This window comes from Magnolia sinica, chromosome 18 (genome assembly GCF_029962835.1).
Source record: "Magnolia sinica isolate HGM2019 chromosome 18, MsV1, whole genome shotgun sequence".
In the NCBI taxonomy this organism is placed as follows: Eukaryota; Viridiplantae; Streptophyta; class Magnoliopsida; order Magnoliales; family Magnoliaceae; genus Magnolia; species Magnolia sinica.
In genome coordinates, this window is record NC_080590.1 from 37,509,329 (window position 1) to 37,528,250 (window position 18,922).

General features: G+C 38.8%; 1 protein-coding gene across 13 annotated transcripts; it reads left to right on the forward strand.

Annotated features, from left to right (window-relative positions):
* The first annotated feature begins 3,917 nt into the window (after positions 1-3,917).
* Positions 3,918-16,939, forward strand: LOC131233022 (uncharacterized). Of its 13 annotated transcripts, none has more exons than XR_009165035.1 (8): positions 3,918-5,344; positions 5,593-6,286; positions 10,936-11,155; positions 14,301-14,402; positions 14,908-14,978; positions 15,365-15,439; positions 15,508-15,567; positions 16,609-16,939. XR_009165035.1 is itself a non-coding variant. In XM_058229584.1 (6 exons), the coding sequence occupies exons 3-6, from the start codon at positions 14,304-14,306 to the stop codon at positions 16,663-16,665; spliced, it is 291 nt and encodes a 96-aa protein (XP_058085567.1). In that variant the 5' UTR covers positions 5,352-6,286; positions 10,936-11,155; positions 14,301-14,303; the 3' UTR covers positions 16,666-16,939. The 13 variants fall into 13 exon arrangements, 2 of the variants coding, with proteins under 2 accessions (XP_058085567.1, XP_058085568.1); XR_009165033.1 differs by lacking the exon at positions 14,908-14,978 and having other exon boundaries at positions 3,918-4,972; positions 5,217-5,344; XR_009165034.1 differs by lacking the exon at positions 14,908-14,978 and having other exon boundaries at positions 3,918-4,221; positions 4,314-5,344.
* The last annotated feature ends 1,983 nt before the right edge of the window (positions 16,940-18,922 follow it).

Below are 18,922 nucleotides of genomic sequence, written 5' to 3' on the forward strand. Positions count from 1 at the left end.
TTACCGATCCTGATTATCGATCAATTCTGATCGTTGTGACCAATTGCCGATTCCGATTGACGTGATCGATTTGTTGATCCTGATTATCGATCGATTCTGATCGTTATGACCGATTGCCGATTCCAATTATCATGACCGATTTACCGATCCTGATTATCGATCGATTCCGATTGTTGTGACCGATTGCCGATTTCGATTGACGTGATCGATTTGCCGATCCTGATTATCGATCGATTCCAATCGTTGTGACCGATTGCCGATTCCAATTGACATGATTGATTTGGTGATCCTAATTATCGATCGATTCCGATCGTTGTGACCGATTGCCGATTCTGATTGACGTGATCGATTTGCCGATCCTAATTATCGATCGATTCTGATTGTTGTGACTGATTGTTGATTCCGATTAACATGACCGATTTGTCGATCCTGATTATCGATCGATTCCGATCGTTGTGACCGATTGCTGATTCTGATTGACGTGATCGATTTGCCGATCTTGATTATCGATCGATTCCAATCGTTGTGACCGATTGACGTGATCAATTTGTCGATCCTGATTATCGATCGATTCCGATCGTTGTGACCGATTGCCGATTCTGATTGACGTAAACGATTTGCCGATCCTGATTATCGATCGATTCCAATCGTTGTGACCGATTGTCGATTCTGATTGACGTGATCGATTTACCGATTTTGATTATCGCTTGATCTCGATTACCAAGGCCGATTCCGATTGCCGATTCTGATTCCAATTGTCGAGACCCAATGTGATGTATATGTGGCCCGTATTTGAGGCCTGTTGTGATATTTATTCAACCCGTATTCAAGGCCTACTGTGAAGTATTTATGGCCCATAAGCGAGGCCCATCGTGATGTGTATTAAGCTCTTGAGTGAGGCCCATAGTATTGTATATTTGGCCCTTGTGTGAGGTCATGGGTCCACTATATGTTAGGATCTATGTGGACCATTCCTTGGGGGCAAATGTTGGTTAAATATCCACATTGTCGAAGCCGACTGTTGAGGCCGATTATTGACATCGATTATGAGTATGTGATAGTATAGCATCATCATACATGCCTATACGCATCATCTGCATGTTTGTTATGAGATGTGGCTGACCATTGTATATGTCATTGGGCAGGTTATTATGAGACTCCCTAATAGGCGGAGGTTATCTCACATGAGTGCACGGTATGCGCACGATTGATGTATGACTGGATTGTATGACTCATGCATCTTGCATTGTGTGCCCTAGCGACATCAGGGCCGTAGCCTCCATAGACTTATCGTGGATGGTCAGATGAGACACCGAAAATGTTTGGTTCTAGCATACGGGTGCCATAGATGTCCCTGGGTGAAAATCCCTAAACCTCCGAGGCCAGGAGACTCCAAAATGTCAAGACCGAGTGGATACACGAGCGCCCGAGTGCCGAATACCAGGAGGTCACGTCTCCCACTGTGTCGTGGTCGGTTGGAAGGGAGTGTGGCCTTACCCGCTCGAGGGTAGGGGGCAATACGAGGCTGAGTTTGACCAGCTTGTGAATGGGTCCGCTATCGACATGCCGGATAGGTATTGACAGACTATTGGTCAAATGGATAGTGAGGTTTCCTACGCTCACTTGGATTGTGCGGGTGGGAAAGCGGCAGTGCCATTTGGAGTGTAGTAAACGCCGGTGATGATCCTAGAGATGAACTGTACTGATATGTGCATTTAGTGAGCAGGAGCTGCATACTCATTCATGCATTCATTCATTCACTATCCACTCGAGTTGGTGGTGCGCAACTATTTGTTACGTGTGCCTTCGCAATGGCCAGGATTTCGGTTGGGGCGCGCGACTAACCTGAGATCAGGAGTTTACCACATCGAGTCTGACTATCCAAATTTAGGTATGGGACTGGTTTGGATAGAAGTCCCTTGTGATGGATTCCATAGCCTGCGATACTACGTACTATCATCCCGACTTCACACTCCAGCATGATCATTCCATTCGCACCTCATATTGCATCGCATCCTCGGCAGCTGGTATTTGGCTCTTTATGACTCCTCATTTGCATAGCTGTTCTATATTGCGTATTCTGATATTGATTGACTCGTGGACTTGTCCGTATTTCCACTTACTCTGTTAGCATATGATTTATGATCTTGTCAGTATTTCTGCTTACTCTGATAATTCATGATCTTGTCAGCATTTCTACTTATTCCGATATTGTACGATTTATGGAATTACCAGTGTTTTCAGTATTGTATAATGATGACATTGTATTGAATACTTGACACTTACCTTGTGCACACACTTACACCACCCTCTAAGCTTTCTATAAGCTTATGCACGATAGATGCGTGCAGGTAATGTTTAGATTGCAGCAATGTTGAGCTTGGAGCGTGCAGCGGTCTTCCGGAGCTTGATTTTCAATTTATGTATTTTCCTTTCAGCATTGTACTCAAATGATTATATTAGTGGATATGTGCTGATGATGTTGCCCTTGTGAATTGGGTAATCTTGTGGTTATGCTTATTACGAGTTAAATGTACATTGGCAAAAAAAATAAAATAAAAAATCCTCTTTGTAGGATCCTAGGATCGGAATCTGGCGTATGAACACTAGGAGTCGAGAATGGAGTACTACGGAGGCTGTCGGCACTAGATTCGGAGATCGGAATTCCTGTGAATTCGATTTCCGGGTTTGGGGCGTGACAATACTATTTAGGAAGATTAATGGGTATAGAGAGCGATTCATAGGTAAAAAGGGTTCACTTTATACTTTTCCGCACATCGGTTGTGACATACAGAGAGTTTTTGAGGTTTTGGAGTTCAAATGCTAGGCCATGGTGGAATCACTTTAGATTTGGTATTAGCCAATTGAGTCCATTGGTTATCTTCGACATGTGCCGAGTATACTCCCAGTTTGACTTATTTGGATTTTCAATGATTTCTAAGTTACTGAGAAACAATTTATTAATGTCAAGCTGAAGCTCAAAGAATGACTTGTCCTCATTTTAGGTGGGGTGCATAGAAGATATTAGGCTCAAGTGGGTCACACTGTAGGAAATAGTGAGAATTGGGCGCCTACCTTTTAAAATTTCTTTGGGCCATAGAACACCCTGATCAAGCTGATATTTGGGTGTTTCCTTTTTCATCCAAGTACATGTGACCTTATGAAGAGGTTATATGGAAAATAAATGTTACATTGGATTCCAGAAAAGTTTCAACAATAGTTATTCAATTTTTGCTGATTTTTATGGTGTGGTCTATTTGAGTTTTACATGTGCTTCATTTATAAGCAAATGCTCTAGAATTATTTGAAAAAGTTGATGGACAGTCTGAATGTAAGACATAAATAATGGTGGGGCCTAAAGAAGTTCCATTAAAAGTTGGGTTCTATATTAGAGGCACTATTCCCAAGATGGGTAATTTTGAAAGTATTTTTTTTAATAATAAAATAATTTATACAGCGCGTTTCATATTCATCATTAAGCCAGGTCCATATGGTCGAGAAAAAAAAAAAAAAAGAAAAATCTCGTGGCGCTTTCTAAATTCAGCGTCAACAAATAGAATACGGATCCGTTGTTTGCGTCAAGATATCGTGGTTGCAATCTAATTGGACGGTATCATTAGACGCCGTCGTTGCTGACTGACATGTGCCAATGACGATACAGGAAAGAATGCAGAAAAGTCATACTCACCTAACAGCGAGTATTTTTCACAATTTCGGAGTAATTAATTTTTTTCAGGTCAACGAATACGCCCGTCCTGGCCATTTCAGCTGCTCATCAGGTCAGAAATAGTAAAACAGACTCCTCGCACTAAAAGAACCCTACCCAAACCTTATTCAAGCGTTACGTCGTTAGCCATATGTTTTCTAACTGTAGATACAGCATCTTAGCATCTTAGCCATCTTAACCATGGTGGACGATCCTTGGAAATTTGTATTCGTCGTGTCGGTGTATGTCCTACTTATACTTTTATCTCGGTGTATGTACTAATGTTTCTATTTCTTTGCTTGCTTATGATCGAACACTTGAAAACTCAGACGAGAGAGATTGGAGGTCCGATATGGGCTGTCGCCACTGCCTTCAATATTGTTTTTGCATGTTGCAGCATTCAGCACCATTTCTGGGTTCTACTTCTTTTTCATCTTCCCAAAAACTCCAACACTTGTTATGGCGCGTGCAAATCTTGCGATATACAGTCTTTCCTTGATGAAGATGTCTCGAATGTATTCCCTTGTGGTGATTGTTTTTTTTATCCCCAAATAATATAATATCTTCATTATGGTTATTTCTGTTTGTTATGGTATTATTTTCGTAGGCTTCGTGATATGGTTGTGGTTGCAGCCGATGATGTGCTCAAAAAACCTTCAATTTCTCTCTCTTGACAGAGTTTTCAGGTGCTCGATCGTAGACACGCAAACAGATAAATAAAAGCATGAGTATGGCTGAGATGGTTGTATTGGCAGTTAGGAAACCAATGGCTAATATGGATATTCACTACAAGAGAAGGGGGCATTGTCAGGGCATTGTTGCCGGCTGCCAACATTTACCGTCGGCAATTGAAGGTAACGAGCTCCCCATTATAATTTTCATTGTTTGGGGTAGCCTTAGCATCCAATCCCCTCTTCTTGTAGTTTCTGTTTGTTTCTTTACTGTGCTGACCACCGCCTCTTCTTCCAGGGAAAGCAGATTCATGCCTGCCTCATTCTCCTCTCGATCATCCCCAACAACTTCCTCACCCAAAGCTCGTTTATATGTATGGTAAATTGTTTATATGTACTGTAAATTCGTCCATATCCATCACACCCGCAAGATGCTTGACGAAACTCCCCACGGAAATATCTTCTCTCTCAATGCAAGCCCATTGCCTATTCTCGTCTCTGTCATCATTCAAAGTCACCCTTAAACCTGATAGTTTCACCATCTCCTCCCTCTTGAAAGCGTTGTCATCGGTGTCGCTTCCCCATCCGATGTTGGGTAAGGAGATTCATGCTTCTGTGTTTGGTCATGGCTTCAATTCTGATCTATATTCTGATCTATTTGTCGCTATTGCGCTGGTTACATTTTACGCCAGGTCTGGTGATTTGGACTTGGCTAGAAAGGCACTTGACGAAATGCATGATAGAGATGTTATATCATAGAATGCCTAACGGCTTGAAAATCAGGCCGGTGTTATTATTCCTATTCTCCACCTTGTTTATTTTGTTTTCTGTTCGTTCAGCACAAAAACATGAGATTGTACAATATTTGCAAGCTAAGAAACATATATTTGGAATGACTGGTGATTGAGTGAATAATGCTTTGTACTGACTGGTCATGCAATCTTTCAAGAGGATGAAAAATTACACAGTAAGATGACATACATTTGTTCACTTTCCTTCATGTGTCAACAGTTCAATTACTTCTCTTCTTGTATTGCTTGTGCATAATTTGTTCTTGATGGTTCGATTAGTTATCTTCATGTGTCAACTATTAATTCAAGTTAAAAATGAAAAATACTGTATGTTTGATTGATCTTTTGTTTTGGTTATTCTCTTTTGGCAACCTTCATATGGAAAGTTTGATAATTCAGTTTGAACTGTTCTCTTGCAATGCAGGGACGAGTAATAATACAGTTGACTTGTGAACCAGGATACTCGATAGGGTTCTATCTACCAGATTTGTTTCTGGTTTCCCATCTGATGTCTATCTAGCTACAGCCAATAATATTGGGAAATTTTATTTGATTGCAGATGAAATAATGAGTTTCTACAGATGCAAGTTTTCTAAATGGATTTCTTTTTCTATAACAGGTCATGAACTTCTGCTTTGTTAGCTGTAGTAAGGGTACTAGATGGTATTTTTTGTTGCAGTGTTAACTTTATTCTGTGGGATCCCTCATCTTGGACTGGGTGGCCCTGGGTTGCATTAGAGTAGATAGAGTCTGATTTAGTTTTTCTTTTGGGGCAGTCTTGGGGACATATGATAGGCAGGCTCGGACGGTTTTTTGAGCTGAGGGCCTGTCTGAATGTAATTCTGTTGTATAGCTCTTGTTGTGTGGATAAAGGTTTTCTTTCTTAAAAAAAAAAAAAAAAACTTTGTTCTGTGAGATGGATTTCTGTCTTTTGACCAGTTATCCTGTGGTTATGCTACTGCTGTTAACCTGTGCTGCAAGAGCGTGACAGATTTGGGGATTGGGTGCATTGCGGTTGGGTGCCAGAAATTGAAGTTGATCTGTTTGAGTGTGACCGATCTTGGGGTGGGATTGATTGCAGTGAAATGATCCGGAGCTTGGATCTTTCCTATTTGCAGGTAATCTTTTTCTTGCTTTAGGTGGTATTTTCTATTTAAATGTCTTTAAAAAAAAGAAAAATCTGTTTTGTGGGTTTCATGTGATTTATAGAATGATTTCGATTTGGTATTCTGTTAGATCGAAATTGGATTTTATTTTATTTTTTAATTTTATTTTTTAAAATTTTTTTTGAATGGGTTTTGTGCAGTTTATTGGATGGATTTGATTTATGTTATTTGGATTGAAATAGGTTGTTGAGTTTGATGGGATTGATAGAATAGATATGGGTTTTGAATCTCTATTACATACATGTAAGTGGAGCTATGGTTAAGGCAATCTGATTTATTTATCCCATGGGTCCTGTTGCGAATGACGTGTTCTTGAAAAGTATTAGGTCCTTTGTGACAACTATGCATTGAGTGTGGATTGCTGATCACTTTTGGCCAACCATTCATTTTGTTCATTCACTTGTGACACACATTGATTGGACCAAACTGATTTGAGTGCCATGACACAGAGACGTCATGGCTCACAAAATGAACAACCAAGATTGCTGTGTATCCACTTGTATAGGCACTTTGGAGAGTGTGTCTAGAGCATGTGTCTAGTGTGTCTAGAGCACGTGTTGTCCATCTCAAATTAACAAATTCTTATTTGTATCTACTGTTGATGTGTTTCTAAATGTTAACACTCCATGTGTGGCAAACTAAAACCATAATCAATATGTGTACACTGTAGCAATGGTGCATATTCAAAGTAGAAAAATCTAGTATTTGAATATATGGGATTCTTCAATTGATATGGTTACTGTAGCGTTGGACATCCACAATATGGCTCATCAGATGTATAGCTCTGGATTCATTTCACCATCCATAAAACCATGTGTACGGTGGAGTGGGAATGAACAGGGACTGATAAGTCATGCAACAATGTGAAAGCTGATGTAACTTAAACTCTGCATTCTATTCTTGGTTGTCAATGTCATGTGGAAGATGATCCCCTTTTCCTCCCCATGATTTGGTATCTCAAGGTGGTTGTTGTTGTTTCTTAAATTATTTGCTTTCTTTTGTTAGGCCTTCATTTTCTTTTTTCTTTATTATTATTATTATTATTATTTTTTTCCGAGAGCTTATATTTTATTCCCCACAATTGGGGTCACCATGGTATTGTTTCTTTGGATGGTCTGACAAAAAGGCATCAGGGAAATTTTCAAATGAGTATGTTTTTATTTTTTTCCAATCCAATAACCAAGTGAATGTAGTAAAGTTTATTCTATTTTCATCTGTTACAAAAGAAACATGGTTTTTTGCTCCTATTGCACAGGACCATGTTTCCTCCCTCTTGTTTCTTTTGTTTTGTTTTGTTTTTTTTTTTTTTTTTTTTTTATTTATAGTTTTTATTTATTTATTTATTTTTAAACACGCACTCACGCCCCACACACCATGCACTCACACCACTAGTTTTTTTTTTTTTTTTGGGTTAGCTTGTTAGTACACACCCATGTCAATACACACACTCCATGTTAGCCACCCCCCGCTAGGGATCGATACCAAGACCTCAACTGTTGAAACGAGGTATCTCCACTCAGTCTGCCAGTTGAACTATGGATCTGGGTGTGGGTACTCGAACCCATGGCCTCGTGTTGAAACTCTTTTGAGTCTACCACCGAGACCATGTTTCCTCCATAGACATGACGTCAATACTTAATATTGACTGTCTATTTTCCAAACCTATTATATGAGTTAATTGCTTTCTAGTTGTAGCAGTCTCATCTGAAGTTTAGCTACTTGCATGCTTCTACTTCTTTATTGATACTAAAATTTGTATTATTGTAGGACTATTTCCAGTGCTGCATTAAGAGGTTACCTACTATTTAAATGATCAGACAAATTGTTGCAATTGAGTTTGATAGCACATACACACACACACAATGTTAGGCTATGTTTTCTTTATTTTTTATTTTTTAAATTTAAATTGATTTGATACTGTAAGGAGAAGATTGCCTCTGTGGTGCAATATCCATTGAGGTAAATTTCAGTGAATTATCTTAATCTTTCTTTGTATTTACCTTATTTCCGGACAGAGATCCATTTTGAACTTAATGAAGGACTTTTGTCCTCCAAAAAACAATTAATATTGTTGATGCACCTATTTCTTATATATGAGAGGTTTTGTGGCACAACAAAGTTCATTACATTCTTAGAAAATTAATTCTATACTTAGAGAAATGCTCCATAGCTCTAGGAGTAGTGTTGGTAGTTGCATTGGGACACCTGGACAATCCAATTCATTCATCTAGACTATTGGTTAGGTCTGTCAAATATTTCAAGAGCCACCATGCAAGCATTACAGTCATTTGACAATATTAACCATTTGATCTGTGGTCTTTAATGTGGATGGTCAAGATCATTTACACAAAAAATAGGTCATGTTAACCACATGCATCCAACTCTCCTAACACAGCTTTGGTCACCACATGCATCCAACTCTCCTAACACAGCTTTGGTCACCGATCCCCTTCTAAATAAGGACATGGAATGAGAGAGAGTTTTATTCTACCTGCATTATCTAGCTTGAAAAGGAACCAACATCTATTTTAATTACAAACCTCTGTGCTTTTAGAAGCTGAAGCAGATCTTTGAATGCCTTTCAATGGGAAAGTGCACAAGTTCTAGTTGCTTGAGCTTTGATGACCAACACCTAACTAAGCTCAGAGTTGAATTAATTAGGACCAACATCCAAGGTCAGAGTTGAACTGGGGATCCTCCACCATGGTTTACCAAGCAAGGCAATTCGAAATCTCACAGTAAGATTACAATTCATGTAACCCTGTGATGAATTATCCTTACACTATGTGATGCAGGACAATTAACCACTTGCTCTAAAAGCTCGAACTATTAGAGTATGGCGAATTAATCCCTTTATCTCATACCCCAGACCTCACATCTCATGGGTTTTAAGACCTCGGCCGAACCCCCTTCGTAGGCCCCAAATCACATGGGCCGCCCACCCAAAGCGTGTCCTCGCATCTCATGGGCTACCCCACTTGAGCCCGATGTGAAATGCGCATTAATCACCCCTGGTGAGGAGTCTCGAACACGAGACCTCCTCCGTGGGCCGCACCCACCCCGAGTGTGCCCCTGCATCCAACAAGCGACCCCACTCGAGCCTAGTGTGAAAATGCCCCTGCATTAATCACCCCCGGTGAGGAGTCTCGAACACGAGACCTCCCGCTCTGATACCAATTTGATGCAGGACAATTAACCACTTGCTCTAAAAGCTCGAATTGTTAGAGTATGGCGAATTAATCCCTTTATCTCATAGCCCAGGCCCCACATCTCATGGGTTTTAAGACCTCGGCCGAACCCCCTTCGTGGGCCCCAAATCACATGGGCCGCCCACCCCGAGCGTGTCCCCGCATCTCACGGGCTACCCCACTCGAGCCCGGTGTGAAATGCGCATTAATCACCCCTGGTGAGGAGTCTCGAACACGAGACCTCCTCCGTGGGCCGCACCCACCCCGAGTGTGCCCCTGCATCCAACAAGCGACCCCACTCGAGCCCAGTGTGAAAATGCCCCTGCATTACTATGCATCTCTTAGTGCTAGAGAGAGGTGCTTTACCTTTTTCCGTATTTCTGGCATAACACTTTCTAGGATAAGGTTTCTTTTAGTTCCCTTGCATAGGAGAGATGATACAGTGAGAAGTTGAGTTTCCTGTATTTTTTGTTTTTGTTTAGAGCCATGAATTTATACTTATTCGCCCATTGTTCTGCGCTCATTAACGCCTTTTGGGCATCATCACGGGAAAGGTCACAACTCTAACATTTTGTCTCCATCATTTGGAGCTTTGTTAGGCAAATTTACTTTTCATGTCATTTCTGGACAATGCAGGCAGTTAAGCATTGGTTTCTAACATGCATAGATTAATAACTATTTTTCCATGGTTTGAACTTCATAGTACTCCAATTACTTCAACTGTTTCAGCTACTTCAGTTTTTATTGGTGAATCATTTTCTTAGAAAAAAAATTAATAAAGAAAGCATATAGACCTCTACACCAGAATTACACAGCAAAAAACTAAAACAACAAATAATCCAAGGCACTAGTTGCTAGAACCTTGATAGAGGATGCCCAATCCATATCAACTTTGCCTTTCTAAACACCTCATCTAGCAACCTATGTCAGTTATGAAGGCATCTATCATTTATCTCTGCCCAAATGGACCACAACCCCGCTAGAAGGGACAACTTCCACAAATTCTTTCCTTTTTGGCCGACACCAGCCTATGGCATGCTAGAACAAAGGGGGGTGATTGAATCTGGCATCACCCAGCAACATTGAAGGAGATTGAGAGAAAAAAAAAAAAAAAAACAAAAAAAACACTCCCAAACTGCTTTGGCCAAAATTTAATGCATAAAGAGATGATCAACCAACATGCATTCCTCATATACATAATACATACATTCGGAATAATCATGTGCCTCTTTTGCAATTTGTCACTCTAAGGGCTATGCATATTAATGTTTTTTTAGCCATTTATTAATTACTCTTTAAATATTTTCTTGTGCATTTAATAGCCATGCTCATTTTGTTGCTAGCTATGGGTTTTGTGATCCCTTCATTTTTAGTAGTTCACCATCATTGAACAATTGGTCCTTTCTTTTTCAGGTCAGGCCGTATTTATGTGTTTGACACGCAAAAGAATCTAAGAGCTCCTGCTTTGCATAAAGTTGTTGAGCCAGCAGAAATTCTCAGCTGGAAGAAGGCCGGGCCATATCTTCAATGAAGCCTTTGTGTCATTGTCCATCCATCGGTCTCTCTCTCAGCTGGAAGGAGAGCTGCTAGAAGACCTCCTTACCATATAGATCCATAGCCAAATTAGTTCAAGGTAAGCTCGATTCGATCTCAAAATTCTCTCTAGAGCCTTCTTTTCTGTTTAATCACTTTATAAAAAATGAAATTCAAAATCGGAATCGATTTCGATTTCACGTCAATGCAGACCTGATCTGGAAAGCATTATGCTATCGTAGTTTTTGCTGATTGTGAAGAAATCGGAGTACTTTTTGTAGATTGAGTCTGAATTGTTATATTTTACCTAAAAATTGCTTCTTTATGAAAGTTATGCTAGAAATTCTTTCAAAAGAATTTCAAAAGTTATGGTAGAAATTCTCAGTTGTGTCCATAGCGCTAATTTCCAGTAGGAAACTCAATGGGGGCTGATCTCAAACACAGGTAGCTCTTTTTGAACAAATACCATTGCATATTTTTCATTTTGTAACTGTTCACTAATCCGATAGTCAGATGGGAAAAAAAGAAGAAGCTTAGGCCCTGTTTGTTAGACATCTAAAAATGAGTTAATTTCATTTTTAGATGTCTGCTCACTGCTATAAGCACCATGTGGCATAATCTGGAAAGAACTTGATTAAAAGAAACCCAGGGATGCAATTCTCATCGATAAGTGGCGATGTTAGGCATATAGAGCAAGTGAAGTAATGAAGAAAATGGCGGTTTTTTGTCCTTTTAACTCTACTAGAGGTTTGAGAAAGTGAATGAGAAGGTTGTGGTTACTGAAAGGAATTCATGTCTAAACCCATCATAATTGATTTGCATTTGAAATAGTTCACCTTTGTGCTATTTCATTTCCCAAAGTAATACCGTGTATCTCATGCTAGAACAAAACATACTGAGGTCAATTCGAAGAAGTTAGTTCCTAGAAGGCAATTGAGGCTTGTTATATCTCTAGGTTTTCTCTGTCAAGGATATGCTCGCATAGGCTTTGTCTGGACTCTAGAGATTGATGTGAATGCATCACAAGCCATCTTGATGTTTTTACATGTTCAACTTCCTGCATTAGAAATGAGTGATGTGATTAATATTGCCTTAATCAGTATTTGCTAAGTAGCTTTGTGTTAATGGCAGTAATTGGGTATATTCGACTCTTTATGGGTTTTATTTATAAAGAGGAGGTCTCAAGTCCTACTGGTTGGACCACAAGTTATGGTCCATCCTTGTTATGCTGTCTTCATCTTGCATTTTCCCTTTAATAGAACTTGGCTTTCAATTTTTTTTTCTTCTATACATCAATTTTCTTTTTCTCCAATTACCCTCTTTCAAGATATCTGAATATCCTATTTTATGTTATAAAGCTTACTTATTCATTCTATTCCACAGTTGTACATGATACAACAATGTGCCATCTTGTCCTCAGAACTGTAAAATCGGGCAGGCTTCAATACTGTAGCACTTGGCATAGCATCTGTCTATAGACATTCAGAATGTTGCTTGTGTGTGTGTCCCCCACTTGCACAGACTAGTGTATCCAGGCACTATTCTTTCCCCACAGAAGATTCAGAACCCTGTTGACTTCTCCTGTCATGGGGTTCTCTTGACATGTATGTCTTTTGTATAATTGATAAGTAAATCTGTTCAAAAAACACAAGGCATGCATATGGTGCGAAGTTAGAACTAGATCTTGCTTGTTCCATAGTGTTTTGGTACATAATGACAACCCCAGAAGATTATGTTTAACAGTAATTAATATATTGCATATGCCTAACCATAATCTAAATTATGTTTGCAGCTAGGTTCTAATGTTGACTATTTGCGTTGTGCTATGGAAACTTTGTTAATAGCCGGAGCAACTATTTCATCGAAAATACCTTAATGTTTCAAATGAGGCTTTAGTTGGAACCTGTGCAAGTTTATCTTAACCTCATGCTTTCAAAAATTGTTCTAATCTGCACTCTTTCATTCAGCACAACATATGCACGGATCGTACTGTCATGGCATTCATTTTCATTTGGGGTCATCTTTTGTCAAATAATTCTAATGCCCATTTGGTGAGTGAAATAAAAAGTTGTGATTGGTAAAACATTAGTTGAGAAATGATCTAGTGGGTTGCATGGGAACCTTCCTATGTACATAGTTGCATATGGACTTGTTGGTATCCATCTCACCTATAAGGATTAGGGACTGTCCATTGGGTCCAGTCCACTCATCATAGGTTGTACTAAAAGAACCATTACTACATGGATGATCCAAACCATCCATTCAATGGAATTCATGTTCTGTTGAACATACATTAAGTCTATTTATATACAATGTACATGCAACTACATGTCAGGATGTTTTTTAATCGGTAGTACATGTTATGCCAAATGAGTAGGGAATGGAAATAGTGAAGAGTCACAGCTTTGATGCCTTCTCTAGATAGGATTATGAAATTTCAACTGTTAGGTTTGTTGAATGTATGGCTAACTTATATCAGGTGATGCATATATCTATTTTCTATCTAGTAATTTTCTCAATTGATTCTGTAGCTAATGGTGGTACCATTACCGACAGAGCATGCCCCTTGTATTACTCATGTTGTTTCTAATGATTTGTACTTTGTTTCTGATTTGCACCTGAAGAAATGATGTGTCGATGTCGGAGAGGAGTTAATGCCTCGTAGGCATGGAATAGACACACCTAGTGATTCTCAAATGTTACCAATACCAGAAGATGGTGTTCAGATCCTTCAGCAGCACATTCATTGAAATGTTCACATCCATTTTGTGCTCTCTCTCTCTCTCTCTCTCTCTCTCTCTCTCTCTCTCTCTCCTTTTTCTTTCTTTTTTTAATGGTACAAAAGTGGGTTTTCAAAGGGTAGCCTTGGTTTGGGTAACTGAGGCAAAACCGAGGCAAAAAGGTTTTAGCCTCATTTTTTAAACCTTTTTAGCCACAGTTTTGAATTCAGGCTAAAGGCCTTTTTTGTTGTAGTGAATGTGGAGTGCATTACAGGAGGTAAAACAGATTATAATTATATTGATTGATGGCAGGGTACTGCGAAGTCATTACCTTTCTTTACACACACACACACACACACACAGAGACAGACAGACACACACACACGCACGTGTGTGTATAAAGAAAGGTGTATATTTCAGCAAGGTTGCCTAGTTATATATTTACTAATTGCCGTATTTTTTTTGCTGCTTATTATTCTGGTTAATTCATTATTTAGATAGGTTGAGTTTTTATGTGTTTTGCAGTGGATGCTACAAATTCCTGCTGTGACCAGTCATATGGGTTGCATTGGGAAGGACAAGTTCGAGGAGGAAATGAAGAAAAAGTCGAAACTTGCAGGTGTTAATGTAAGTTCATTTCTCTTTTTGTTCTTTCTTTTCACTTTCTTCCCTAACCATTTGGTGGTCAAGTACATCTATTATTATTGTTGTTGTTGTTGTTGTTTAATTTTATTTTTTGTACAAAAGTTCATTACTACGAGGACGTATCTGATAAGACGAAGGTTCATTACTTCACCTTACCATTTTCATATTCATTTCAGTTCTGATATGTCACCATTTCTATTCTTGATATGGCAATATGCCTTTGCCTTACTATGCTCTTATTCATTACAGATTCGAACATTAGGAATGTTAAGGTCCCAATTTTAATCTTTGCTGAGTGCTTTTAATGCCCGCTTGGTTCCATTGGAAAATGCTTCTCAACTTTTTCATACATCAGTATTCTTGACTCAAACCAGTTTACAGGCACTTGTTTTGCCAGTTCTGTACATCAATTATGTGTCTGATTTTGCTAAAGAACCATCAAACATGCTTGCTTATAACTGTTTTGACACATGGTTGGTGGTACAAGCTCAATATAAAAGATGACTGATACTGAGGACATTCAGCCCCTTGTGTGTGACAATGGAACTGGAATGGAAGGTCAGTTTGTTTGTTTCCATTCCCATGCTTTTCTCACTAAACCTTGTTGGGTTATCTTGAAATTGGCTGAATCAACTAATCAGGTCGGGAAGATCTCGAGCCATTTGTTGCAGTTTTTTTTTTTTTTGTACACGCACACATACCCCACACACTCACGCTGTAGTGGAATTTCACCACCTATGGGTACTCGAACCCTTGACCAGCCATTTGTTGCAGTTATTACTACCATGAATTGTTGGATGTGTATTTGGTTTTTGGACGATGCAGATTTTTCTTAGTTTTTAAGAGTTTAGAATTGAGAAGATGAGCGTGTGCTCTTGAAGTATTCTCTCTTTTTCTATGAGCGTGTACCAATTCTGTTATTTCCCTTGCATTTGTTTTTGCAGCCAATTGTTGACATCAAAACAGTGTTATCTCAACTAATGGAGAGGTGGTCAAATTATGCTGTGTCAAGTTCAGAAGTGAGTTATCCACCTAATGTTTCCTGGCTCAAGATCTGGTGATTGTTCCTAATGATTTTATGTTGCAGGTTTTGTCAGAATTCTTTCAAGTAAAGGCCTTTGCGAAATTAAGCAATGCCATTGGGAAGGTAAACTTTATGATTATGTTTAAGAAAATCGCCGAAAAAAAAAAATGTTTAAGAAAATCGCCGAAGCTTGGGTTGAACCCTACTTGACCTGACCTGACCATATAGTTTATCAATGGGCCCGACCCGACCCAAACCACCACCACCCCACCCCCCTCCAAAAAAAAAAAAGAAGCATTGAAGATCATTTTACATGTGTACCTATCCGCTGTCTAGGTTAGGTTGTTCATACCTTAGTGTCATATTCCATTCTGAAACCTTAATTGGATCATGGTAGGTTGAGCCCATCCCATTAACTATTAACTGGGTCTTGTTGGTTTGAGCCAGGTTAGAGGGTAATGAGTCGTCAGTCAGGTTTAGGTTTAGGCAAGAATTCTTGACCTGTTTAGGAAATGGGCCAGGCTTGGGCTGACGCCAATCCATTGCCACCCCTATTTGGAGTTACAATCGTGTGGTGGAAGTTGTAATGGTGCGTGCTATGGATACTCAAACCTAAGGTGTTTCCTCACCATGAATACTCAGAAGAATCATTAATTTGGTCATTTCCTCTTGTTAATTGAATGTTCACAAATCAATCCACTTGTGCATCCAAACACGGTCAAAATATGAAACATGACATCTAATGGTGGATAACATAACTATGAGAACAGAGCTTGGGTGTTTCATGCGCTGTACAAAATCTCTTGTTTGGTCGAATCTTTTTGTTCTTCTTCTTCTACTTCTTTTTTAAGCAAAATCTTCTCATCTAATGTTATTCTGTCTTAGTTTCATTTCTATTTCATTATTTGTTTATTGAATGAGAAATCAGTATGGTTGTATTGGAATCCTATCATCTTAAGCATTTCCTAGGTATGTTATTCTCTCTGCGGTTTAATTAGTTAACTTTTTTACTCAAATACTGCTCCTTGCCTTTTTAGATGCATTTGGACAGCTCCTGAATTGTAATTTTAGATACAATTTAGCTAGATACTGGTTAAAGTACACAGTATTTGATAGTTAAATTGTGAAGATAATGATGGTGGATGATCTCTTCCGTTGTTTCAGAACTACCGGTTGCCATCCATGTTCCTAGACAAGCACATGCATGGAGTAGCTCGATGAAAAGGCAACCAGTCCAGTCGTCTACATTTCGTTCAGTGATGTGGTCAAGCTAGGAGTGGACCACATGGAGTATTTTTTTTTTTTTTTTTTAAATATATTCAAGATCATTTTCAACTTATTGTTGTAAATATTATATATATTTTTTATTGTAAAGTAATATAATTTTTGTTTAATATTCATTTTAATTTTATTGCAACATTTTTTAGGTTTTAAATATTAAAAAAAATAATACAGGTTCCAATTGAATTATATATATAAGAAAATTTTATTGGCCTCTACTGTGGATTGTATGGCTTTTAACCAGGGCCTCTCAAATCTCTAAAGCCATTCGGAAGACTTTTACCGGCACTTGGATAGATTTTTATTGGCGCTTTTTCATGATTAAATGTTGGCTAGAAACTGTGCTTTAGAATAATTTTACCGACGCTTGGACAGACTTTTGCCGGTGTTTTTTTTTAAAAACTTTTCTAAATGCTTTTTCAGAGATTACTGGTAGCCATCAGAGGCGCCGATAAAATGAGAATGAGCACCGGAAAAGTCTACTCAATTACGGCGACCACAAAAGTGCCCGTAAAGGTTGATTAGCACTGGTAAATCCTCTGCTGAAGCACCCCTTTTTTGGTGCTTGTCTGAGCGTTGACAAAGGTTTTACCGGCACCTTTTTGGACATTTACCAGCGTTTTTTACTGTACTAATTTTCGAGGATTTAGAACTTGCTTTGCTACCAAAATAACACATGACAACATATCAAAAAGAAAAAACATGCATCCATACTAACAGAACTGGTATCGAACTTGACAGTTGTGAACTCTGTATTCTCCCCCAAATTCCATCAAGTCAAAACAAATTGAATTTTCTCTGCTAAGAGCATTTTCATTTATGAGTGTATCAGGTGGTTCCCTTGAAACATAAGATGGGTTAGTGGTGCATCCTTCTTGGGTCAACCCCGACCTGATTATCTGAACCCAAAGTTTATAGGTTGCGTTAGGATGAGGTGGGTTTGGGCTCGTACTTGGGTTTTTGCTGAAAATCCTCAACCTAACCTCGAATCAATTCCAGATTGGTTTAGGCTCCAGTTGAGGTGTTGATAACCCCACCTAATGTGAACCTGACCTCATATGCATTATTTATACATATGAGTTATGATTAATATACATGATATAAATTCTAAGATTATGGCTTGCATGGAAAACATGGTTCAAGATTGTAGCCATTTGTGCTGTGGACTCTATGCCATAAAGGGTTCATGTGTGAAACCGTCCCTGCATGGAAAATGAGTTTTTTTTTTTTAAATATTTTTTTTTAATTTTATTTTATAAAATCTGTTTCTTTAATTTTATTTGTATATGAGTGATGATTGTAAGCTTTATTTTCCTATTATCAATTAAGTACTAACAATTATTACTTCAATAATATTATTTGATGCTTAGATGTTTGATTCTATGTGCTAGTTGCAAGTGTTAATCCAATCTAACCCAACCCAACCTATCTTAATCTAACTTGATCCAACCCAAATTGTGTTAAGAGTTAAGTATTCAATACCCTCATGTTGGATAGCTTGAATTGGGTCTATAGTTGAGTTGGGCCTTGGGCCAGGGCCTTCTGAGCTACAGTTGGGTTTGGGTTGACACTCAACCCAACCTGTCCTACCCAAGTGGCACCCTTTTCGGGCCTTTTACCCCCATCCATTTTGGAAAAGAAATATCTGACCCTTTGTGAAATGATGACCCTTGTCATTCCCACTAATTAGATTATGTGGAAACATATCAGAGTGATGTCGAGAAACACTGAATCTGTCCGTTCCTTTTTGCTGGAAAGATGGCAGTGTAAAAGACTTTAAGCTCAACTATGTTTGGAATATTTTCACATGATAAACTCTTATACTACAAATCAGGAAATCTCACTTCATTGAAGGAATAATTAGTAATAAGCTAAAAGCCTAACAGTAATGACAAGTTAACAAGAAGCAACAATCATTCTCTCCTCAGTAAGAAACTACTAAGGGTGTGCTTGGAAGTTCAGCTGTCAGCAGCATACAGAGGCAGTTCTTGCTAAATCTCTATTGGGATAAGAACTGAAGAACATACATTCGGGTTCAATTGATACTCGGGGCAGAAAAATGCATGGTGGAATCACACAATGTCGTTTCCATTTTCTGTCATCTCAAATGCATGGAAAAGAGAAGTGGATGGGTTCTGCTCAAACCAAACCTGCTTTATGGGTAGTCAGACCCCAATATGCCGTAGTCATTTCTATT

Bases quoted from the DNA above. Each gene is read 5' to 3' on its own strand.
- LOC131233022 (XM_058229584.1), top strand. From the start codon at position 14,304: ATGCTACAAATTCCTGCTGTGACCAGTCATATGGGTTGCATTGGGAAG. The intron at 14,403-15,364 runs GTAAGTTCATTT...TTGTTTTTGCAG, and splicing joins CGAAACTTGCAGGTGTTAAT to CCAATTGTTGACATCAAAAC. The intron at 15,568-16,608 runs GTAAACTTTATG...CCGTTGTTTCAG, and splicing joins TAAGCAATGCCATTGGGAAG to AACTACCGGTTGCCATCCAT.